Source organism: Lissotriton helveticus, chromosome 4_2 (genome assembly GCF_964261635.1).
Source record: "Lissotriton helveticus chromosome 4_2, aLisHel1.1, whole genome shotgun sequence".
NCBI classification, from domain to species: domain Eukaryota; kingdom Metazoa; phylum Chordata; class Amphibia; order Caudata; family Salamandridae; genus Lissotriton; species Lissotriton helveticus.
In genome coordinates, this window is record NC_136064.1 from 120,782,627 (window position 1) to 120,808,513 (window position 25,887).

General features: G+C 43.0%; 1 protein-coding gene across 1 annotated transcript in view; it reads left to right on the forward strand.

Moving 5' to 3' along the window:
- Nucleotides 1–1,510: 1,510 nt before the first annotated feature.
- LOC144752083 (nicotinamide N-methyltransferase-like) overlaps nucleotides 1,511–25,887 on the forward strand; it is a 112,470-nt gene continuing 88,093 nt past the window's right edge. The window contains exon 1 of the mRNA XM_078640033.1: nucleotides 1,511–1,674. Coding sequence (XP_078496159.1) covers nucleotides 1,527–1,674 — 148 coding nt within the window. The 5' untranslated portion in view covers nucleotides 1,511–1,526. The remainder of the gene's footprint in view (nucleotides 1,675–25,887) is intronic.

Sequence of the window (25,887 nt, forward strand, 5' to 3'; positions counted from 1 at the left end):
CCAAAGCATTGCATGGCATGTCTCCCCACATGGGAGCCTCTGCCTCACTTCAGAGCCACAAATCATTGCACTGCCCGACTCCACACATGGGAGTCTCCGCCTCACTCTAGAGCCCCTAAAGCAATACAAGGCCTGACTCCACACATGAGAGCCTCCACCTCACTCAGGAGCCCCTAAAGCATTGCACGGCCTGCCTCAGCACATGGGAGCCTCCACCTCACTCAAGAGCCCCTAAAGCATTGCACGGCCTGGCACCACACATGGGAGCCTCCGCCTCACTCAAGAGCCCCTAAAGCATTGCACGGCCTGCCTGCACACATGGGAACCTCCACCTCAGTCCGGAGCCCCAAAAGCATTGCACGGCCTGGCACCACACATGGGAGCCTCCGCCTCACTTCAGAGCCCCTAAAGCATTGCACGGCCTGGCACCACACATGGGAGCCTCCGCCTCACTCCAGAGCCCCTAAAGCATTGCACGGCCTGCCTCCACACATGGGAACCTCCACCTCAGTCCGGAGCCCCAAAAGCATTGCAAGACCTGACTCCACAAATGGGAGCCTCCGCCTCACTCCAGAGCCCCAAAAGCATTGCACGGCCTGCCTCCACACATGGGAACCTCCACCTCAGTCCGGAGCCCCAAAAGCATTGCACGGCCTGCCTCCACACATGGGAGCCTCCGTCTCACTCCAGAGCCCCTAAAGCAAAACACGGCCTGCCTCCACACATGGGAGCCTCCGCCACACTCCAGAGCCCCTAAAGCAATACATGGCATGACTCCACACATGGGAGCCTCCGCCTCACTCAAGAGCCCCTAAAGCAATACACGGCATGACTCCACACATTGTAGCCTCCGCCTCACTCCAGAGCCCGTATGGCATTACACAGCCTGACTCCACACTAACCCTGGGTGCAGCACTACACATAGCTTCACGTAGTATACTTTGAACTTCACATAGAACACATAGTACTGCGTAGCGTAGTTGATGGCACTTTGTACTTGTCTGCACTATGAAATAATTGCAAATGGCATCCTGCACAGTACCAGTTATGATAAAATAAGTATCATTATCATTATCATTCTATGCTATATATACATGGGAGCCTCCATCCCACTTCAGAGATCCAAAAGCATTACATGGCCTGACTCCACACATGGGAGCCTCCGCCTCACTCCAGAGCCCCTAAAGCATTGCACAGCCTGCCTCCACACATGGGAGCGTCCTCCTCACTTCTTAAATTCTGCAAGAAATTAAAGACCTGGCTTTTCGATTCATCTCCCTAGGCCCTAAGTGTAGCTATACTCACACCTGCTGAGTTCCAGGATACCCCCTCAGGTGATCATGCAGTCTACAAGTCTGCATAACATAACATGCAAACATTAAACCAAAATTAAAAATTTAAATTGAATTTTAGCTAAAATAACTTGCAAATGCAGTAAGAGAAATTATTTAAATTGTAGATGTTTGCAATATAAAGTGAGTACAGGTAACACTTACTGAAAACAGGAGAATATTGCACTGGAGAAAATGGCCTCTGCTGTTACTAACAAGGAATTCTACGATGATTATTTTGATTCAAGACAGTATATACAAACCTACTTGGCCCAGCAATCTGAATTTTTTGATAATTTTACTGAGCATTTTAATGGGTTTCTCAAGATTTTCACATCGGGAGGTATGTACTATCTATGTTATTTCATGTCCACAGACTATATGATTTCTTTATATGTTCTGATTGAGTTGATGACCTCAACCTGAGTAACTCAGCAATGTTCTGACCTACCTTGCATCTCCGTCTGCTGGATGTTCTTCCCATTATTTGCCAAACATTTACCACCACTGTCTCTGCAATTAGGGTAGAAATGATATTGTTGGAGAACAGAAACAATGTGATCAAGTTAAACGCAAGACACAAGTAGTTAAGGAAGGCACTTGTAAATGTTTATTTTGACGTAATTTTGTACCCTAGAAGACAGTTTGGGTAATGTTTGAGTGGGAAATGCATAATTCTGTATTTGATATTTTGTAAGAGAGATGTTACCTTAAAAGTGAGACTGTAATATATACAGTGTCAACTTTCTCTTCCTTTACCATGTACTTAGTTCTGCTCTGTGTTGAGCTCTTGGCCATTTTGGATTTGGATTCCTAAGGGAAGTCAAATTAATTTTTTTATCTTCTATTTTTATTGCATCATCTAGCTTTAAAATGTTCACTCTTTGGGGCTCAAGTACGTTCAATGCCATATGCTGCAAAATGTTCTTTGTTTGAGAGAGGGCAGGCGCCACTATTTGTGCTCATTTTTAAATTTGTATTTTCTGTATTCTGAATGGGTTGGAGTTTGGATTAGCGGGTTCAGAGCAGGTCATTGTGGAATTAGTGGATAATAATGTGAGGGGCAAGGACAATTTGAGATAGTAGAACATAGGGATTTTATATATTTCCTCTATTTAATTGTGTTGCTTCTATAATATGTCCAGATGTGTCATTTTACTGTTTGGAAAGTAGTACTGGGAAGCAATTTGAATGCATTTCTCATATTATCACGTCACTAGAGAAATATTTATATCAGTCATAAAGTTTAGTATTGATTCACAGATGCTTAAAAACAACGTAAATTATTTACAACAAGGGGTGGTGATGGACAGAGTCTCTGAATTAAGCAGAGTACTCTCACCCAGTCAAGAGATCAGGGCTAGATCCAACACCGTTTTTTAGCTCATTGCACCATCCCAGTTTCAGAACCTGGCTGTATGCAAATTAGTCTGTCCCTGGCCCAGTGCATCATGGGAACAGGGCAGACCAGACTACAAAAGCCAATTCTTACACTGGGAAGGAAACAAGCTTCCGGGGACCGGTTTCTGGCATTTCAGCCGTCTTCGGCCCGGCTTGCTTGAATCCTGATGGTGCAATGAGCAAGGGACTCACATCTGAGTATACCCTTCCACGCTTAGGGTGGACAAAATTATTTACAACAAGGGGTGGTGATGGACAGAGTCTCTGAATTAAGCAGAGTACTCTCACCCAGTCAAGAGATCAGGGCTAGATCCAACACCGTTTTTTAGCTCATTGCACCATCCCAGTTTCAGAACCTCGCTGTATGCAAATTAGTCTGTCCCTGGCCCAGTGCATCATGGGAACAGGGCAGACCAGACTACAAAAGCCAATTCTTACACTGGGAAGGAAACAAGCTTCCGGGGACCGGTTTCTGGCATTTCAGCCGTCTTCGGCCCGGCTTGCTTGAATCCTGATGGTGCAATGAGCAAGGCACTCACATCTGAGTATACCCTTCCACGCTTAGGGTGGACAAAATTATTTACAACAAGGGGTGGTGATGGACAGAGTCTCTGAATTAAGCAGAGTACTCTCACCCAGTCAAGAGATCAGGGCTAGATCCAACACCGTTTTTTAGCTCATTGCACCATCCCAGTTTCAGAACCTGGCTGTATGCAAATTAGTCTGTCCCTGGCCCAGTGCATCATGGGAACAGGGAAGACCAGACTACAAAAGCCAATTCTTACACTGGGAAGAAAACAAGCTTCCGGGGACCGGTTTCTGGCATTTCAGCCGTCTTCGGCCCAGCTTGCTTGAATCCTGATGGTGCAATGAGCAAGGGACTCACATCTGAGTATACCCTTCCACGCTTAGGGTGGACAAAATTATTTACAACAAGGGGTGGTGATGGACAGAGTCTCTGAATTAAGCAGAGTACTCTCACCCAGTCAAGAGATCAGGGCTAGATCCAACACCGTTTTTTAGCTCATTGCACCATCCCAGTTTCAGAACCTGGCTGTATGCAAATTAGTCTGTCCCTGGCCCAGTGCATCATGGGAACAGGGCAGACCAGACTACAAAAGCCAATTCTTACACTGGGAAGGAAACAAGCTTCCGGGGACCGGTTTCTGGCATTTCAGCCGTCTTCGGCCCGGCTTGCTTGAATCCTGATGGTGCAATGAGCAAGGGACTCACATCTGAGTATACCCTTCCACGCTTAGGGTGGACAAAATTATTTACAACAAGGGGTGGTGATGGACAGAGTCTCTGAATTAAGCAGAGTACTCTCACCCAGTCAAGAGATCAGGGCTAGATCCAACACCATTTTTTAGCTCATTGCACCATCCCAGTTTCAGAACCTGGCTGTATGCAAATTAGTCTGTCCCTGGCCCAGTGCATCATGGGAACAGGGCAGACCAGACTACAAAAGCCAATTCTTACACTGGGAAGGAAACAAGCTTCCGGGGACCGGTTTCTGGCATTTCAGCCGTCTTCGACCCGGCTTGCTTGAATCCTGATGGTGCAATGAGCAAGGGACTCACATCTGAGTATACCCTTCCACGCTTAGGGTGGACAAAATTATTTACAACAAGGGGTGGTGATGGACAGAGTCTCTGAATTAAGCAGAGTACTCTCACCCAGTCAAGAGATCAGGGCTAGATCCAACACCGTTTTTTAGCTCATTGCACCATCCCAGTTTCAGAACCTGGCTGTATGCAAATTAGTCTGTCCCTGGCCCAGTGCATCATGGGAACAGGGCAGACCAGACTACAAAAGCCAATTCTTACACTGGGAAGGAAACAAGCTTCCGGGGACCGGTTTCTGGCACTTCAGCCGTCTTCGGCCCGGCTTACTTGAATCCTGATGGTGCAATGAGCAAGGGACTCACATCTGAGTATACCCTTCCACGCTTAGGGTGGACACAATTATTTACAACAAGGGGTGGTGATGGACAGAGTCTCTGAATTAAGCAGAGTACTCTCACCCAGTCAAGAGATCAGGGCTAGATCCAACAACGTAAAGGCATCAAAACCAAGCAATGACAATAAACTCCAGTATCAGTTAGAAAAGAGATTCAAGACACAATCAAAGCACTTTAATAAATACAACATAATTGACTACAAAATAACACTTGATTGCATTATACACAGTGGCAGGATGACTCATGAGGTTACCACTACATTGTGCAAAATTGCAAAGACATGAATGCCACAAAAAGAGTGCGTACACTATTATTAAAAAATCCTCTCAATGTGAAACATGCATTGAAGGGAACACAACCTTATATAAATATCACAGAAGCAGCAGTAGTAATGCACAATAAATGCAGAGTGAATCACATACCATGAATGATCATCCCTGGACTCTAAAATGCTCCTACATGTAATCCAGGCAGAAGATAAAAATGTGGTGATTTCAAAATTCTCAAAGCATACTCATACCTAATTCCTAGGAGGTGACAGATGGGCTTAAACTACTTTTTGAGATAATTTGTCTAAGCATTGCAATAAAATAGAAATGGTGCAAAGTTCCAATCTCCAGATGGCATGACTGACAAAGAGTATTGGCACAAAACTTAACTTCTCAGCGAATATAGAAGCTGTTGATTGGAAAGATTCTATATCGGAATTGTGTATACAGTTTTTTGGCTAACGGACACTCAATCTTATCAAGAAATTATTCAAATAACATGACACCCTTAAAATCCAAGAACCCACCCATTAAGCTGTCTGACTCACTTTTACGTAGTTCTTCATCCCATAAGAGAAACTTTAACTTTGGGAATGACTTAGAGAAGGGCAATTCCACGGTCTAGTCTAGAGAGACTGTGCCACTATTTGAGGTCTTGTTCTGGAATCAATTGTTTGATGAGTCTCAGTTGGTTATGTGTGCTGTTGTCCATGACTGCTATGTTGCTCTGAAGATTGACACGATTATCAAGGGTAAGGCCAGATGATCTTACAACTATGACAATGGCAGGAAAGTTGGCAATCAATTCTTGTACTGGAATTTTTGCTTTCAGAGGTGAAATCAAAAGAAATACTGTTTTAATTGGGTTGAGTTTTAAATGGTCGTTGGAAATCCAGTTGTGTATCTTTAAGAGAGATTTAAAAGCAGGGCACCATCCTCTGGGAATAAGATTTTCATATAAATGTGGGTATTGTCAATGTAAAGGTAGAAGAAAATCCTAGAGTTTCTGAGAATCTCACAAAGTGGTTCTAGGTAGAGGTAGAAGAGGGTTGAGAATACAATCAGATCTTGAGTGACCAATCCAATCCAAATAAGCTTTATTCGACATGTTAGGTCATAAAAGAACATAAAAATACATCTAAAACAATTCCATAAGACATCAAAAAACCCGAATGGATGAATGAATACAATTACCATAAAAACACTCGATACAATGTATAAATGCAATAAAAATGATTATGATAAAAACTTTGTAGCTATACCATAATGAAAGCTACAGATTTCCAGGCAAACTAGTTTAAGGAAATGCAGATGATTCCACATGTTATACTTTACAGCATGACATTATCTCTCTTGATCGAAAGCTTAATCAAGGAAACATGCTCTTATTGACCACGTCCACCCAAGCTATTACGCCATTGCTATGACAATCAATCACCTCTGTTGTGTCAGCTCTTAGGATTCTTTCAGCTTCACTGGACCTTCTTGTTCCCAAGAACTTGCAAGTTGGTGACAGCCAGACACAGCGTCGGGCATTGTATCCAGTTACATACAAACAACAAATGGGCCAATGATTCCTAACTATGCTGCCATACTGTTGTATTCCGCTTTCGATGTCTGTATATAGGGTTTCATGATACATGTCCTATATCGGTATAATTCATGTTTGCCTTATATAGGCATAAGACCCCAATCCTTATTTAGGCATTAGCCATGCTATCCAAATCCAGGCATGGTCACTTGCATCCATCTACCCCAATGTCATAACGAGTTCTTAGAAAAGAGACCCTTAAACTCTTGCGAGTTCCCCTAGCACAGGATTATTGATTTCTCCAAGAACTCATTTATTATGCATTAACCGCTATTCCTTAAGGGTTCATTCCTCATGTCTTTCTCTGTCCAACTTTATATTAGTGGAGTGGTGTGGCTCACTAGTTAGAGGCGGCAGACCCAGAAGCAGAAGTCGGCCCGGGACCAGGGTTCGATTCCCCACGCGGCAGGGTAGTGGACTAGGGTCAGCGGACTCGATAATTCTCGCCTCGGTGCCTACTCTAACCAGGGGTCCCACTTGGCAACTCTGGGCATTAGCTTGCCTAATCTCCACAACGGCCCCATCAACGCCGGGGATGCCTGGGTCCACATTGGGTATTCCCAGCAGGGACCATGCCACAGGGAAAGCCAGGACGGGTTCCCCAGCGGTATACAGCGTCAGGACGCCGACTGGCAACAGTGCGCTTTACAAGTATAGACATTACATTACATTACATTATATCAATGCTAACATACCAAGACATCTACCAGGTATAAATATACCTTCCTTTGCCCAAACAAGTAGGAGGAGACCTCAAATTTAGAGGAGCCTGTGTCCCGGCCTGATCCACTGACAAGAGACACTGTCATCCTTGCTTGCAGAGAATCTAGCTTCCAGCGTTCTGACGGGGTGTTAGAGTTTGAGACTCAGAAAGAGATTCCCACCTCTCTCATTCTCAAGGTATGGAGCTGCCTAGAACCTAGAGGGACTCTTGGCATATTAAACTTGGCATATTAAACTTGGCATACCAGACTCTTGGCGTACTAAAACCTAGCATACCATACTATAGCCTATCATACTATAGAATACATCACCTACTTCTTAACTGTACTACACTTAGGTTAGGTACACTGGGGTAGAACTAGTTGGAGAAGCATCTTATGATGTATATGAATATATGTGTCATAGCTAAAAATATATGTGTCATAGCTAAAAGATAATACTAGGGCAGTATTATTTTACAGCTCATATCTCTTACATGAGAAACAAGACTGTTCAATAAATCCTTTTTTTCAAATGCACGTCTACCAATATCCAATATGTACCAATATGTTCGCTGTTTGATTTGTTCTACGTTGAAGGTTACAGTGTTCCAAAATATTGTGCACCTTATGTTTGTTTCCTTGAAACTTGCTCTACATTTTTCAAAAACAATGTCCCTGAATGGGGATACTATCACCGAGAACGGTGTAGCTGCGGCTGATCAAGCGGTAACAACTTTTAACCTTACAAGTTTAAATGAAACCGATTAGGGTGTCATAAACTGCCCTCCAAACTTAAGGAGAGTAATCTCTCTAAAATTTAAAAAACACAGCCTAGCACCAAGAGGTGGTAGAACAGTTTTCGCGATAGAAGCACATGAATCATTTCAGACAGAGGTATTCTATTCATGGATTCTATTCCCATAATTATATCCAGTAACAAAAGTATTTCACTTCTTTTAAGAAGATGAACCACCTGAGAAATATATTCCTTTCAGGGATATTGAAATTCCACTCACATACCAGGAGCATAATCTCTGGTTCAAACCCCCCCTAAAACATCAGAAAAACATTACCAGGCTCAGTCTACTAGTTAGACCAGGAGCAACATGGCCGATACTCGCAGGCTACACACCTCATCCTTACATCGAAGAGATGTCAGACGAGGAATTACTTACTCAATTACAAGAGTTAATACAAATTTACAGACAATTAGTCCAATATTTCATTTAGAAACATCAAACCCCTCAACAAAGGTATACACTAAAAATTACTCCATAGAATTTACACGGAGTCATGGGTAAAATGCCCACAAAATGTGAACAAATTCCATTCTGGATAGCTCAAAAAATTGCTCAAATCGAAGCAGTGTTTCCAAATACAAGCTCTTATGAGAAACACAGAATCGTAACAATCTGTTTACCAATGAGGATCACACTAACCCTGGGCTTAATACTACCCTACGCTAACGGAGCATGCAAAGTTTGTACTAATTCGCACTTTGCAAACTGCACGTAGTACAGTACCAAAACTGTGCCTTGTCACGCCTGTCCATCAACTGTTGTTTTGCATTTGTCACCCCGAGTGGGATGGGTATGCTCAGACATGAGTCCCATGCTCTCCACACCACAGGAGTCAAGCTATCCTGGCTGATGATGGCTGATAGCCAGAAACCGGTTCTAGGATGCCTGATTCCAGTCCAGGAAAGACATGGCTTGGCAGTTCGGGCTGGACTGTTCCCATGAGGCACAGGGTCAAGGCTGATTTGCAAATGGTCATGTCTGAACTGGGGTGGTGTGGAGTGCAAAAAAACGATGAATTTAGGCCCAGATCTCTGTACTGGGGTGAATGTATGACATTGTTCTGCATTCTGTCCATCAACTGTTGTTTTGCATTTGTCACCCGAGTGGGATGGGTATGCTCAGACGTGAGTCCCATGCTCTCCAGACCACTGGAGTCAAGCTATCCTGGCTGAAGACGGCTGATAGCCAGAAACTGGTCCTAGGATGCTTGATTCCGGTCCAGGAAAGACATGGCTTGGCAGTTCGGGCAGGACTGTTCCCATGAGGCACAGGGTCAAGGCTGATTTGCATATGGTCATGTCTGAACTGGGGTGGTGTGGAGTGCAAAAACACGATGAATTTAGGCCCAGATCTCTGTACTGGGGTGAATGTATGACATGGTTCTGCATTCTGTCCATCAACTGTTGTTTTGCATTTGTCACCCCGAGTGGGATGGGTATGTTCAGACGTGAGTCCCATGCTCTCCACACCACTGGAGTCAAGCTATCCTGGCTGAAGATGGCTGATAGCCAGAAACTGGTCCTAGGATGCTTGATTCCAGTCCAGGAAAGACATGGCTTGGCAGTTCGGGCTGGACTGTTCCCATGAGGCACAGGGTCAAGGCTGATTTGCAAATGGTCATGTCTGAACTGGGGTGGTGTGGAGTGCAAAAAAACGATGAATTTAGGCCCAGATCTCTGTACTGGGGTGAATGTATGACATTGTTCTGCATTCTGTCCATCAACTGTTGTTTTGAATTTGTCACCCAAGTGGGATGGGTATGCTCAGACGTGAGTCCCATGCTCGCCACACCACTGGAGTCAAGCTATCCTGGCTGAAGACGGCTGATAGCCAGAAACTGGTCCTAGGATGCTTGATTCCGGTCCAGGAAAGACATGGCTTGGCAGTTCGGCAAGGACTGTTCCCATGAGGCACAGGGTCAAGGCTGATTTGCATATGGTCACGTCTGAACTGGGGTGGTGTGGAGTGCAAAAACACGATGAATTTAGGCCCAGATCTCTGTACTGGGGTGAATGTATGACATTGTTCTGCATTCTGTCCATCAACTGTTGTTTTGCATTTGTCACCCCGAGTGGGATGGGTATGCTCAGACGTGAGTCCCATGCTCTCCACACCACTGGAGTCAAGCTATCCTGGCTGAAGATGGCTGATAGCCAGAAACCGGTCCTAGGATGCTTGATTCCGGTTTAGGAAAGACATGGCTTGGCAGTTCGGGCTGGACTGTTCCCATGAGGCACAGGGTCAAGGCTGATTTGCATATGGTCATGTCTTAACTGGGGTGGTGTGGAGTGCAAAAAAACGATGAATTTAGGCCCAGATCTCTGTACTGGGGTGAATGTATGACATTGTTCTGCATTCTGTCCATCAACTGTTGTTTTGCATTTGTCACCCGAGTGGGATGGGTATGCTCAGACGTGAGTCCCATGCTCTCCACACCACTGGAGTCAAGCTATCCTGGCTGAAGACGGCTGATAGCCTGAAACTGGTCCTAGGATGCTTGATCCCGGTCCAGGAAAGACATGGCTTGGCAGTTCGGGCTGGACTGTTCCCATGAGGCACAGGATCAGGGCTGATTTGCATATGGTCATGTCTGAACTGGGGTGGTGTGGAGTGCAGATAAACGATGAATTTAGGCCCAGATCTCTGTACTGGGATGAATATATGACATTGTTCTGCATTCTGTCCATCACCTGTTGTTTTGCATTTGTCTCCCCGAGTTGGATGGGTATGCTCAGACATGAGTCCCATGCTCTCCACACCACTGGAGTCAAGCTATCCTGGCTGAAGACGGCTGATAGCCAGAAACCGGTCCTAGGATGCTTGATTCCGGTCCAGGAAAGACATGGCTTGGCAGTTCGGGCTGGACTGTTCCCATGAGACACAGGGTCAAGGCTGATTTGCATATGGTCATGTCTGAACTGGGGTGGTGTGGAGTGCAAAAACACGATGAATTTAGGCCCAGATCTCTGTACTGGGGTGAATGTATGACATTGTTCTGCATTCTGTCCATCAACTGTTGTTTTGCATTAGTCACGTTGTGTAGCAGCTAAATCAACAACCTCCTCAGATGCTTTGAAAAAGCAATTTTAAATGCTTACACGTATATAACCAATTCACAAAAGTGAAATTTTACAATGAAAACATTAGGCAATAAGAGAACTGATGATTTTTCCCCCCCCCTAACCTAGGGGGAGGACCAAGCAGATGCCTTGAACACATAGAGCATAAACAAAAAGCACATTTTGTTGAACTTCAGCGGTGGTCCCATCCTCTTAGGACCACCCCAAGCACAGGTATTGACAAAAAAACAATTACAACCAAAGGCCCTGTAAAGCATTATGGGACGAGAATAGCTGTGGGCAGTGAATATTATAGTATCCAATATCAAAATAATTCTACAAAGAGCTGCAGTTCACCTAGTCGTTACTAGATGTCCCTCACTAGTCAAATGTACTGCTTTCTCAATAATGGGGACCCAACATCGATTTTGTCGACTCCCACAAGGTTTCAAAAACAGCCCAGGGTTATTCTCAGCCAGAGTATCAGAGTTACTACAAATTTATTTTAACAAGCATAGTCATACGTCGATGACTGCTCTCTGACAGACGATGACCTAGATAGGCACTTGAGCAGGGTAAATACCATTATACTGGGCCTCACCTCTGAGGGCTATAAATTCAACTTTGAAAAATCCAGAATTGCCCATCCCAATGTCCTTTTCTTAGGATATGAGCTGTCAAGTGAAGGCAAAAGGCTGTCATGCTAACTTTTTAGAAAAGTATGCGCTGATCCAACCTCCAAAAACGCTGAAATATTTATAATCCATCTTGGGTTTCCTAAATTCTGGAAGAACTTACATTCTAAATTATGCAAAAAGGGTTAAACCTCACTACAAATGAATCAAACCTGATTTTTCAACAAAACATTGGACACAGGAACACACAGACATCCTGCATTTACTCCAAGCTAAAATGTTAGCAACAAATCACTTACAAACACGCATAAATAAATGCAATTTAGTGATCCGAATAATTTCAGGTCAATGCGGATTCACCTATTTAAAATGTAATGAGGGTGAAAAAGGACCAGTAGCATACAAATCACATTTGTATACACAAGCAGAAATGCGCTTCACTTCAACAGAAAAGATACTGACAGCAGTTCAAACCGCTATAGCAAAAGAAAGAGCTCTAGGCCAGGGGAAACGCATTATTGTAGTGACTCCAGTACCAACCATAGAGGCAGTTACAAAAGCGAGCATTCCAAATGCAAAAGTTTTACATCCTAAAGGGATACTATGGGTTAATTCTCTTGCTGCAACAAATGTTGAATATGTTTTTGATCCTGATTTAAAAACAGAGGCGTTCCTGCAATATGAACATGAATGTCCTCTGAACACTGAAATTCTGCCTGTCGATCAGTATAAATTTATAATTTATACTGATGGATCATCACAACCTGCTACAGGGAGTAAAAAGCTTATAGTGCAGCATGCACAATCGTTAAAGGTCGCATGCGCAACGGTAATTTATGACCAATGGCCACTAAAACTCAATCTCTAGGAGATTGTACAGCTCAGGGAGCTGAACTACAAGCATTCAAACTAGCACTTGAAAGTCCAGATCACGAATTCCCCACATTCTAGTGTGCAATTCATTTTACTGTGTCCATTCCTATAATGAATATTTACAGAATTGGATTCAAAATGGAATCAACTATGCAAAAGTTGGCACAATGCAGCATAAAATGCGTTGGGAATAAGTAGTTCAGTTGATAAACAAACTTCCAAAAGCTCACGTGATACACACGCCGAGTCATCAAAGTGATGGCGTTCACGTTGCATGGAATTCATTGGCTGATGAAGCCGCAAAGGGGGCTGTACAAATGGCTACCATAGCTGCGATCACTTGTTCAAAAACGAGAATAGACAGTTAGATAATGTTGGCTGTCAATGCTTCAAGCAAAGGCAGTAGTGCAGCAATATGAAAGAAATTTCCACTCAAGTGCTCATATGTAATTGATGTGAACAACATTCCTTTTGCTTGAATCCCTGGAGTGGGGGATAGGGTAATTTCAAACATGGAATGTAGATTAGGACTGATCCTAGCAGGACATGAAGGGATAGCCTCTGCCCATGCAGGTGTTTCCGCCACAGCATCTTTATTAAAACAAATATATTGGTGGCCCGACATTAGGAAACAGACCAAAAACTATGCTTTGGTATGTGAAATATGCATGAAGTTGAAAGTCTCTACAGTGAAACGTCCTGCGCACATGCCCCTGTTAATTTCAGATAAATCATTAGTGTGTTTTTACCTGGACCACTGCGGTCCCTTGCAAAGGCTCAAACTGTTATTAAAGATGTGGGAGTCTTTATCGGCACATACGCAATAGGCACACTACATTCTGACCAGGGCCCTGCGTTTAGCTCTAGAGCTTACAAAGATGCATGGCCAGTTTGGGGGTTGTATTGCAGTACTCTTCTCAATACCATCCTGAGGAAAATTCTATTGTGGAAAGAAAAAACTGGGACATGAAGCAGTCTATAACAGCTGGAGTATTAGGTTCGGGTGATGGGTGGGTCAAACATCTTTATAGGGTCCAACGCTCATTAAATAATTTGCCAAGAAGTTCTATCGGGGGATCACTCCACATGAGGTCCTATTTGAGGACAGACTGAAAGACTCATAATCATCAAGAATTCAGCAGTAATAGATAAAGGACTAAGAAATGATGCTATGGAACACATCCCTCTTGAAACTCAAGTAACAGTTCATCCAGATACACCTGTCTACACAAACATAACACATGATCAACTGGTTTCAGCGGTTTTGATGAATCCTGATGCAACTCCAACAAATGACAGAACTGCTTCTGGCTACTTCATTAAAATTGATACGTTGTGTGAGGATCCAAGTGAGCCTGAAATGACGGCAGCCCTAAAAACTTTCAAACAACAAGTACAAGGATTTTATCATTTTCAGAAAGACTCTTATCTGGTTTCACCATGGATTGAACTATGGATTATTTCTGGAATATTTTTCTTTCTGCTTTGGATAGCTTTGGTAATGACTCTTAGCGTGCTTATGAATGATAGATACATTAGTTTGTACACTGAAAGTAAAAATGTGAACTTACTTTTAAAACAACACCAATTTTCCCATTGTGAAGCAAGAGATTTGACAGCAGTGAACATCACTGCCGTTCCTATACAGGATGGTAGAGTTTGGGACTCAACCGATTTTGACATATTGGGCCTGATGGAACCTATGAAGATTCTACATTTATTTAAAATGTCATTAAGTGTCTTAATTACCTCCAGTACCTATTCTGATGATTGGGACTTTGAGACTTTTAACCCCTTCGACGCTCATGACGAGCTCAGCTCGTCATGGAGTTTCCATTGATTTCAATGGAAATTACATTAACGTCCTTGAGATGCCTTAGCATCCAAGTGGTTAATAACATGATGTCTGCTCTTGGAAGGTTTGCTGCATTCTCTAACAATAAAAACTTAGAGGGCTCATCAGACTAAATACAGCTTTATTGTTAAACCCACTACAGTCATCATTTCTTGCATAGATCTGCAACACCTAGAAATGTATTTATGTTTAACCAATGGGAACATTGTCCTACACCACCAAAAGTAGTTAAAAAATGTTTGGAAATAAGTTTCCATATTTTGCTGGGTACAATAACATTTTTCTATAGAAATGTAAACAATACAGGACAGAAAAATATGTTAACTACTACAAAATAGACTTATTCTGCAGCCTTTATTGCCCAACTGTTTAGACAAGAATTCGACTTTTGCAAAGACACAATCAACACAAAATCTGTCTGGGGTTCTAAAGATTGGCAAGTGCAGGGGAAAGAAACTTTGTTTAGAGCCTGTATCATGCCTCAGCAAATAATGTTTTTATATGACACTGTGCAACAAACGTCTTGCCTTGGATTAGCCAAGATCAAAGACATGATCACACCTTCTGTACCAACAGCTGCAAGTAATAGCACTACACAGGGAGCGGTCACCGTAGACACAATACTACAACACAACAGATCAGATCCTGATTGGAAAAAATGGTTGCTCTGGCCCACAGACACAAACATCTGTCAAGAAAGATTCCTGAATAGAATAGAGGGCTTTAGTATCCATAGGCCAGACCCATGGTATGTTCAACTACTGCATCCGGGCGTAGTAATAACATACAGAGTAGGAAAATTGTGCCTCGACTGGTTACAAAAATATACACTCGAGGATGTGAAACAACACTTATCTTTAGTTAAAGAATGCGCAGACATTAGGGATTTCTTATTAGGACCAAGAAAATGGCATCAAAAACGTTTCATATAAGCCGGCATTTATGCTGCTTAAAATGAGATATGGAAGGTTTCACAGGCAGAGGCCACAGAAAGAATATGTCAGCTTGATTGTATTAACTTAGAGAAATCTCTCTCTGTGGTCAACAATGGATTAACAACTTTGTCATCAAGAATATATTCACTGGACAACATTGTATCTTCTGCTATTGACATACTAGAACAAGATTCAGCCACTTTACAACAAGGCCAATCTCAGTTACGTTCTATTATGTTATTAGGCTGGACGCTGTAATCCTTGTATGCAGGATATGTGCCTTGGCGTTTTATCAACAAGTCAAGTCAAGTCAAATATCTTTATTCGATTGTTTGTATTTGACAATCATAAAAGTGCATTTCATAACGTTAACATTTTACACAAAATATTATAAAAGAGTGTTTCCAAAAAGCGATGGGCGCAGGCAAGATAAGTAGATTAAAACAATATATATGAATATACAATTAGATAAAAGGATATACCTATCAGTAGCATAATTAATTAACCTTCCATACTTTTTCTAAACTTGAGAGCTAATTTTAAAAAGCTACATACAAACATAGTGCAATCACAGTTTAGCATTTGAAGGTAATAAAGTGCTGGTCTGATTTGTGCAAAATGTAGCTTTATAAGGAGAGGTTTTAAAAACAATTTACGGGGGACTATATAATAGGAGCAGATGAATAAAAAGTGTGCCAGATCTTGCGGAGACTTATTGTCGCAGCCGCAAGCTGGCAACACTTGGCCTCTATGGGCCCCACTTGGTACAGCTAACAATAGGTGAAACAGGTCAAAACGAAACCTTCTCAACAAGAAACGCTCATAGCCAGACATGGGCCAAGATAGATAGGGTTCCATTTGTGGGCAGGTTTTTATCAGAACATGCAACCTCACACTGCTTTTCTTAAGCTCTCTCTCCTCCCTTGCTAGGTACCTAGTTGACATAAAGGTGTTCTTCACATAGGTTACATCAGGTTTAGTTATTGTCTCTGGCGCTAGGAAGAGATCCAGCCGACCCATCTCAAGAAGACATCTTCTAACGTAACTTATCCAGGGGATCTTATACCTCCCTTCCCACGATAGAGCTTCGTGTAGAATATTTCTAGTGAGGGGTATGTCTGTATTCAGCCAGCTATTTAGCCAGCACAGCAAAGGATTTGCAGCTATTCTGTCGCTTAAATAGGGCATGCCTAATTCTTCATGGACGGAAAAATTTGCCGTTCCCCTTGGGACCCTTAGCACTTGTTTTAAGAAGGTATTTTCGGTAACCTCAAGATCGTCTAGAGGAACAAAGCCCCATATTTCGCTCCCGTAACACGCGACAGCCGTGCTTTTAGCTTGGTATAGCTTCAACACGGCAGCCACTGGGCTATTTCCCATTTTCCTGGCGAAGTCTGTTATTGCTGCATTTGCCCGCAGTACCTCACCCTTCTTCTTTCGTACCGCTGGTGCCCACGTTAGTTTGTGATCGAAGAGAACACCAAGGTACGAAAAGGTCTTGGTTATCGGTATTTTTCCACCATGCACTGAATAAGGATATAACTTTCTGGGGCCTGATCTTGTCATCATGACGAAAGATTTCGAATTGTTGAAGCTCAGGCCTCGAGAGTTCATGAATACGAAGAAGGAGTCTAACAAGATTTGGAGGCCAATTGCGGTTCTAGAGATTAGGACGGCGTCGTCCGCATATAGCAGGACAGGCACGCATCGTCTCTGTTTTCAGAATCCATCTCATGGATAAAGAGATCAAACTGGCACAAAGGGGAGCAAAGTAAACAGTGCTGAGCATTGAAAAACTGGAAAACTTACCATTTTTGGTAGCAGAAAAAGCAGCCACAGAATGTCTTATCCATGGCAAAATAACTCTGCCTGTCACTGTTTTTTATTTTCAGTATTGCCTCAAACAGGCAAATATTAAAGGTTGGGTAAATGATACATTAAGACATCCTGGGTTTTAGCTTACTAATACAGATGTTGGAGTGGGGGTCATGAAGTGTTTCTAAGTGATACACACTGTGAAAATGCACTGAGCGGATCTCTCATATGTCAGGACATTTCTTTACACAGGGCTTGAATCGTTCTATGGCAAACATGTTCTGCCTCTTGCAGGGTACACCAGCAGCTGCTGTGATTATGTGATTAATCCAATGTTTGGCCAAATTTATAACAGGAGTTACCTCATGTTGAATGATTTAAGTTTGTTGTGCCATGTTGTCAGGAATCCCATATCTAGTAACGGTTTGCTCTAGGGTTACTTGTTGTATGCAAGTATTGTTCCCCCAAATAGACACAATCAGGGAGTCACCTTTATGGCCTTCATTGAATGTTTATTTTATACATTTTGATACTTTAAGCAGAATGAAAGCCATGCTTTTGCAACAGACTGTGCCTTTGACCTCGGCCAAAGAAACCTTTGATCTACAAATCGCAAGGACTTCAGCTGAGATACAGGCTCTAATACGTACAAACTGCCCTATACATTTCAAAGAAATGATAGGACGTATCTTAAACATGTCTGATATGAGCGGGATTGTACATGCATTTAAGACCATATATTTAGGACTGTTAACACCTTTTCAGGCAGTCCTTGGAATCATTCCAAACTTTGTGCATTCGGTGTTTGGTGGTCTGCCATTAGTTCTAGCGCTCATTGGAGGAATCCTGTTTCTATTTCTACTGCTACGCTATGGCAAGCCTATCCACTGGCATCACTCCCAGCAACTTGGAGAAAGCTCTCCTAGAACGGAAGTGCCGTGAGCCCATTGTGCAACTTTTGGGCATACCTCATCTACGGGAACTTAATACAACATTGTTTCTGTCATTTAGACCAATCTGGCAAGATTGCATCTTACCTGTTTTACGCTGCCTGCTTTGCGGTGAAGAATGCGTGCTAGACATATATCTAACACTCCCATCAGTCATGCCAACGGAAATCGATACTCTGCTGGACCCGATAACGGCCCGTTCTCTGTGTTGTCCCAAGAGGCTACCAATCCTGATGACGACATTCGTTGAGATCTCAAAAAACGCTTCTTGCTGCTATTGAGGTATGGGATTGATCAACAGGCACACAGGTAACATCGGACACGAACATTTCTGCGGCATTCCATGCTGAAGGTGATGCTTCATATCTCTGTGCAGTTAACCTTCTAAACGATGTGTTCCAACTGTCACCAACAGCGGTAGACGATCTTTTGTCCACAAGAATTGATCATTTCATGTTTTTTCCAGACCCATACACTGACTTTGATTCGACTCAGAGTGTACCAGGGAAGCAATGAATTTGGCCTCCATATTTTCATAACAGATCAGAACTTAGAACTCTTCCAAAAATTGACTTTTTTCTAAATTTGAAAATACATGGCAATTCAATCTGCTTACAGTAGAACTATTCATATAGAACAGACTTCTTTGACTACTTCCAGGGACACATTGTCACCTTATTTACCACTATTTCATTTAGTACCATGTTATGAAATGGCTTTGGTTTTTGAATAATTGTCAACCATTTTGTCATATGTATATGTTTCTATTCATTCCTATTGCCGTACCATACATTTTCATTACATGTTTAGCTACAGTTTTCTTTTTTGCTACTTTTAGTATGCTTTTACAAATGTTTTTAGAAACATGTGGTACTCAGTTTTATATTTAGCATTTTTATGTTTACTATTTAGTATTATCATTTATTCGAAAGTGGAGTGGCTGTTGTATTCTGCTCTAGGTGTCCGTATATAGGTTTTCATAATACATGTCCATATATAGGCACAATTCACATTGCCCTTATATAGGCATAAGTTCCCAGTCCTTATTTAGGCATTAGTCATGCTATTCAAATACAGGCATGGTCACCTGCATCCGTCCACCCCAATGTGACAACGAATTCTTAGAAACCAGACCCTTAAGCTCTTGGGAGTTCCCCTAGCACAAGATTATTGATTTTTCCAATAACTCATTTATTATGCATGAACTGCTATTCCTTAAGGGTTCATTCCTGGCATCGTCCTCTGCCTGACTTTACATCAATGCTAACATTCCAAGTCACCTACCAGATATAAATATACCTTCCCTTGCCCAAACAAGTAGGAGGAGACTTCAACTTTAGAGGAGACCGTGTCCCGGACTGATGCATTGACAAGAGACGTGGCATCCCTGCTTGCAGAGAATCTACCTTCCAGCTTTTTGACTCCCTTCGCTGGGTGTTAGAGTTCAAGACCCGGAAAGAGATTGCCACCTCTCTCATTCTCAAGGTATGGAGCTGACTAGAACCTAGAGGGACTCTTGGCATACTAAACTTGGCATACCAGACTCTTGGCATACTAAAACTTAGCATGCCATACTATAGCCTATCATACTATAATAATAATAATAATAATATGAGCATTTGTAAAGTGCCTGGTTACACCAGCTGGTGTGTCCCCACACTGTGAGGAGAGACTGGAAAGAAGAGAACCTGACAACAGAAGCAACTGAACAATGCAATAGACCCTACAAGCACTGAAAAAGATGAGTTTTCAGGTCTTTCCTAAACTTAACCTCGGAGACCTCTAACCTAAGGCTCAGAGGAAGTTTGTTCCAGTTCTGCGGAGCCAGACGATGAAACAACCGGCCCCCCCATCCTAGCCTTCTGGACCCTGGGAACAAGTAGCAGGCCCGTCCCACAAGATCTAAGTAGCCTTGTGGGAGCGTAGCGGATGATCAGGTCAGCCAAGTATGCGGGACCCATTCCCTGGGAGATGCAATGACATACACAAAGTACCTTAAACAATACCTGTTCTCTAATGGGAAGACAATGAAGGGTCACCAGAGCCTTCGTTGAGGATGCCCGCCTCGGTTGCTTGAGGACCAGCTGCACGGCTGCGTTCTGTAGACATTGAAGTCTATTCAAACATTCAGCCGTAGCGCCCAGGTACAGTATATTTCCGTAATCAAGGTGAGATGTCACAAGGGCATGTACCGTAGTATACTATAGAAAACATTACCTACTTCTTACCTTGTACGACACTTAGGTTAGGTACACTAGGGTAGAACTAGTTAGAAAAGCATTTTAAGAGTACTCACATTTTTAGCTTATGTTGTTTATGTATATGAATATATGTGTCATAGCTAAAAGATAATGCTAGCGCAGTATTATTTCTTTCTACTGCTTATGCTGTACATAATATATCTTGCATACTGTCTTGTGATTGTAACAGCTCTTATCTCTTACACAAGAAACAAGACTGAACAATAAATCCTTTTATTGAAATGCCTGTCTATTCTTTCTGTGTAACTCTGAAGAAGATAAGCATGCACGATTAGCTGAGTGAAACTGTTATCTGTTGTTTCCACGATTCTTAGAGTGTTCCGATTCTAAAGGGAAATAAAGTTGGCATGTTTATGCGGTTGCCAGAAACTACTCCCTTCTTGTTTACAAGGAGTTTCTAGTGGCCTCTGGGTTAGCTGGTACAAATTAATCAAGTTTAATATACTTGATAGGGCATACTGACCTCAGTCCCATGCCAAATCTATAGGGCATATTATTCCAATATGCAGAGCCTATTATTGAAATAGGAACTACACTACAATACAAAACACAAGTCATTGCTAGGTTTGGTCTATCTACTGGTAAAGACTCTTAGTGGCAATTTACCCACCCTAAACTGGAAATATAATTTTCGCTCATGGGGCTTTGTAATAAAATCCCAATATTGTTCCAGCCTGGGGATAGGTTTACAGTCCAAGAATAGCCCTGTTAGAAAAGAGGACTCACAACTTCTCACTGTATTATTCTGGACCATTTTCCAATACTTGGCTTTCAAAATCTTTTTGGGGGGGAAAAGAAGAATTTTTGGGATTCACCCACAGTGTATTTATACCAATATCCGATAGGATAGCTCTAAGCTCCCTCAACCATTTTATTTAGTATGATGTGTCTACCCTTATTATGTCTTGGAAAGCAGCTGCAAGTTCTGGATTAGAACAGTGTCTACGCCAATACGAAAGAAGACATAGTTTAGCAGTGTCAGCGATTGGCTTCCTCCCAAGATCATTCAATAACGGGCGTGTCGGGGTACTCTGTGGCAAGTGGTCATTTTTCTAAAGAACTTATTTTCTGATAGTGTGAGCTTAACTAAATTCTCCTGCCCCCAAAGCTCAGCACCGTATAAGGTGGAGCTAATAACTTTATTGTTATAGATCTCGATTGCCAGGCTAAATATCTTAGAGAATGAGATGTTATAATCCTTGTGCAGCACCTCCGCTAGTTGTCAATATTTTAGGGATGCTATATGAAACTTGTGAGCCCAATTTAATCCCTCCTGTATGTTTACCCCGAGGTATGTAAACTTCTTAACTTGCTCTAGCAGGATGCTGTTCATTTTAATGCCCCCCTTGAAGGCTCTATGCGATTTAAAGGCCATCAGTTTCGTTTTTTAAACACATTGACCTCCAATTCACACCTCAAGCAGAATGCCTCAAAGATAGATAAAGCTCTCTGGAGGCCACTGGGCATCTTGGAAATGATCAATATGTCATCTGCGAACATTAGTATGGGTACTTTTTCTCCTGCTAGTGTTGGGGCTTCCATTGGGGTAGCCCTCATAAAGTTCACTATTCCATTGATGTATAAGGAAAATAGTGTTGGGGCCATCACACAACCATGGCAAACTCTCTTCTCTATAGGGAAAGATTCAGTACCTTCGCCCTGCGTACCCCATCGAATCTCAAACTTGTTGTCCTTGTGTATTCTAACGATGAGTGTCAACAGGTCTGTTAGTAAACCCATTTCCTGTAATGTCCTCCATAGTCTAGCTTGTGGTTCAAGATGAAATGCTGACCTAAGGTCAACTAAAAAAGCGCACAAACTGCCCTTGCCCAGGGTTACTGTTTTTACAAAAAAGCAAGATAAACCGAAACACTCGGTCAATAGTGCTAGTGAAAGCTCAGAACCCTGCTTGTAATGGCGATAGAATGCTAAACTCATCGATCCATTCTTGGACTATGTTGAGCACCAACCTTCCCATTACCTTTTGCAAAGAATCTATTAAGCTGATCGGCCTATAATTCCCAGGGTACGATTTTTCCCCTTTCTTAAAAATTGGTATAATATCGGCTCCTTTCCAGGAGTCTGGGACCGGCGCACCCTGGGCTATGGCATTTGTCAATAGGAAAATGTACAGACACCATTTATCCTTATCATAGAGGAATACATCCCCCGGTAGTCCATCTGGACCTGGTACCTTTTCCGCCAAAATAGATTTAAGTGCCACCTCAACATCTGCCTTGGCAAAGGCTGCATCCTGGTAAAAATGTTTAGCTGTATAGCCCTCTATTTCATACTCATTTACGGCATATTGGGGTTTGAATTAGTTTACCCACTCCAACTGTAAGACACAGTTTTGGGGCTAGCTGGCCTGCTCACCTCTATCCCATTTGTGTAGATTCCAGAACTGTTTAGGGTTTCTCCTAACACATGCCTCCCTAAGTCCCTCCCATCTTTTATTGTCACATTCTTTGCTTGGGCGCCCACGATAGGTAGCCCTAGCTACTTGTACCATTATTGGGATACCTTCGTTAATAGCCTCCCCTAAGTCAGCGGGTGCCTTTTTACAGTCTTTGTTGTACCCTTTCTGTGTTTTAGGAATAACAACCTTTTTAGTACTACCCTTTTTAATAAAATATGTACATAGCTAACCAAAAAATGTATTGTGTATGTAGATAGGTTGCTCTAAGGCCATCAAATTTACTACACTGGCCTGGCGCTCATTTAGAGCATGACCCATATCCTTTTCGATGCTAGCTAATACTTCGGGTAGCTCTGTTATCTTAGCCCATTTAAGTCCCCTCAAGTCATTAGATGGAACAACTTCAGTGGTGGAATATGTATCCCGTGATTCATGGGGAGCCTTATAACTTATTAGATCCAAGTTCACACATAATGGGCTGTGGTCACTTGCTAATCTATCGTAAACCCTCATATCCTTAATGGCAGCCAAAGAGCAAAGCTAACCAATACATAGTCTATCCTACTAACACAATAGCCATTGTCAAAAGTGTTAGACCCCATTTTATCTGAGGGTATACGGCCATTAACTGCCTACAATCCCTTCTCCATACAGATAGAATTCAGTCAAGCTCCAGCTTTGGGATACCTCACACAATGTCTTCCTCTTCTGAAAAATTCACTCAGAGGCTCAAACGTTGTGTTCAGATCCCCCACGACAATGACATTTGTGTCTATCTGGCTGATGTCAAGAAGATCAACAAGAGCCACCAAAACTCCCAAATTCTTCCCTCTGGTGCCTCGCATATAGACATTATATTTGCCCATGGTTCTGTCTGTTCCCCTAGTCAATCTAACAGCTAGGATGTATAAGTTGGAAGTACATGGATGTCTAACCCTAGGTCCTGTCTCACCCAGATTGTCAAGCCCCGGGATGGTCTCCATCTTTCACCTTTAATGGCTGGAATATACAAATTTAAATATCCCACACAAAAGAGGGGGACTTCTGCCCAAGTCTCTTGAAAGAGACAGATATCAAAACCCTCAATAAAAGCATGGCACTCTGGGGAGCCTAATTTTGAACATAATACTTTGATGTTCCAGGACAACAGGGGTTCCTTTAAGGAGATTGTACAAATAGCCGAATGACCACTTAAAACAGAGGAACTTGAGGAAATTGGACTACCCTCCCTCCTTATTCCCTCATTTTGTCTAGTTGGAAGGGGTTCAGCTTCTGAGGTTTGATCCAACTCTATAGGTAAGTGTTCAAAGCTTGGTGGACTGTCCCTATTGAAGGTATTAGCTATTTGATAGTACTTCTGCTTTAGTGGCAATGTCACCTTTAGTCAGTCAATGTTTTCTAAAGTAAAGCTTCCCTGCATCCTAGTTAGTTTCTGAGTGTGGGTGCCGGCGCTCTCATTACTCGGGGGGAGCGTCTAAACTGAATGTCTGGCTCGTACGAAACTATAGAGCAAATAGATTTTCTGCTAGATCTGCCCTAGTCATAGTGAGCTCAATGCAATCCAGATGATGAGCTGATGAAAACAACCTATAAGCTTTTGCTATGTCTTCCCTTATCACCGATCGGCATCCCCTGACATGCCGTATCCAATAAATAGTTTTATTTATTAGGGAAATCCTCGTTTTGTGGACTTTTGCTTGCATCAAGCTTTGGTATGTTCACCATAAGAGTTCTATGAGTATTGGGGAAATCTGTGGAAGGATAGACATTTTGAGGCATACCGGCTCCAGGAGGGGTCGTTACTCTGTACCAGCACAGCACCACTGGGTTCCTGACGTTGTGGCCGCCCCCGCCGCTGTGCAGCGCCATCGCACGGCAGCGGAGCGGAGCGGACCACAACTCCCAGCGTGCCTAGCAGTTTTCCACCGCCCACTTCCTGCTCAAGCGCCAGGAGGCGCAACAAAAGGCAACAGCCCCCTCCGCCTCGCGGACGCGCGTGGGCGGAGCCGGGCGGAGCCCGGGCAGAGGGCGGGCCGTCTGTGGCCATCCGGGGACGACAGGGGACGGGACGGGCATCCCCCCCTTGATTTGCACACCGGACAATGGGTAAGCGCAAACTACAAACTTCTGTTAATGGAGGTACAACTAAGGCTAAAATTGCGCGAAAAACCCCTGCATCTTCAAACATTATGTCGTTCCTGACCTCAGCTGTCGGTAAACTAAACCAGGAAATTGCTGATAAAGAACGCGAACTAGGCTTGGACCCCATATCATCGGATAGCCAAACTTTGCTTACATTGTCTAGACAACCAATCCCTTTGGACCCGGTAATTCTGGTTGAAAAGGTACCTATTACTAGGTTACCAGATACAGATATAGACAATATATTGGTACAAGAAGGTGCGGATGGAAGAGTGATCGATAGCCAAGGTGAACACTCTTCTCATGACTGTACCCAGGAACCTGAGCCTGAACCCCAGGTTAGCAAGCGCACTTATACACAAAGGACACATGGTGCACAGCGTTGTAAGCTACAAAATTCCCCATTGAGTGCCCTAGAATCCTCCATCAAGGACATGGTGGAGAAGGTCCTGGTTGACAAACTTGAAGGGGTACTCATACAAATCTCCACAGACATTATTGATACCTTAAGGGATTGTGTTTCCGATATTCTAAAGAAATGTGACAGGATAAATAAATTTGTAATTTCTCTCGAGAAAGATCCTCGGTGTCCACCACCCAAAATCACCCTACAATCCCCTTCTAAACCTCAGAGGCAATCCCAATTCCCTATGGAAGTACCGTACTAGCCAATCCTCAGCTTCCACCTGCATCACTACTAGGGTTAATTGGTCATGGAACGGGGGAAGGGGTCAGCACAATTATCCCTAAACAGCCCTCTGCACCCAAACCCTGCCTACCACAGACAATGCCTCTGGCATCTACCCAAGATGGGTTTAACCCAGCAGGGCCTAGAAGATCTCACCCGAGACCACCAGTTCACCTCCCACCAGAAGCTACACCGTTTG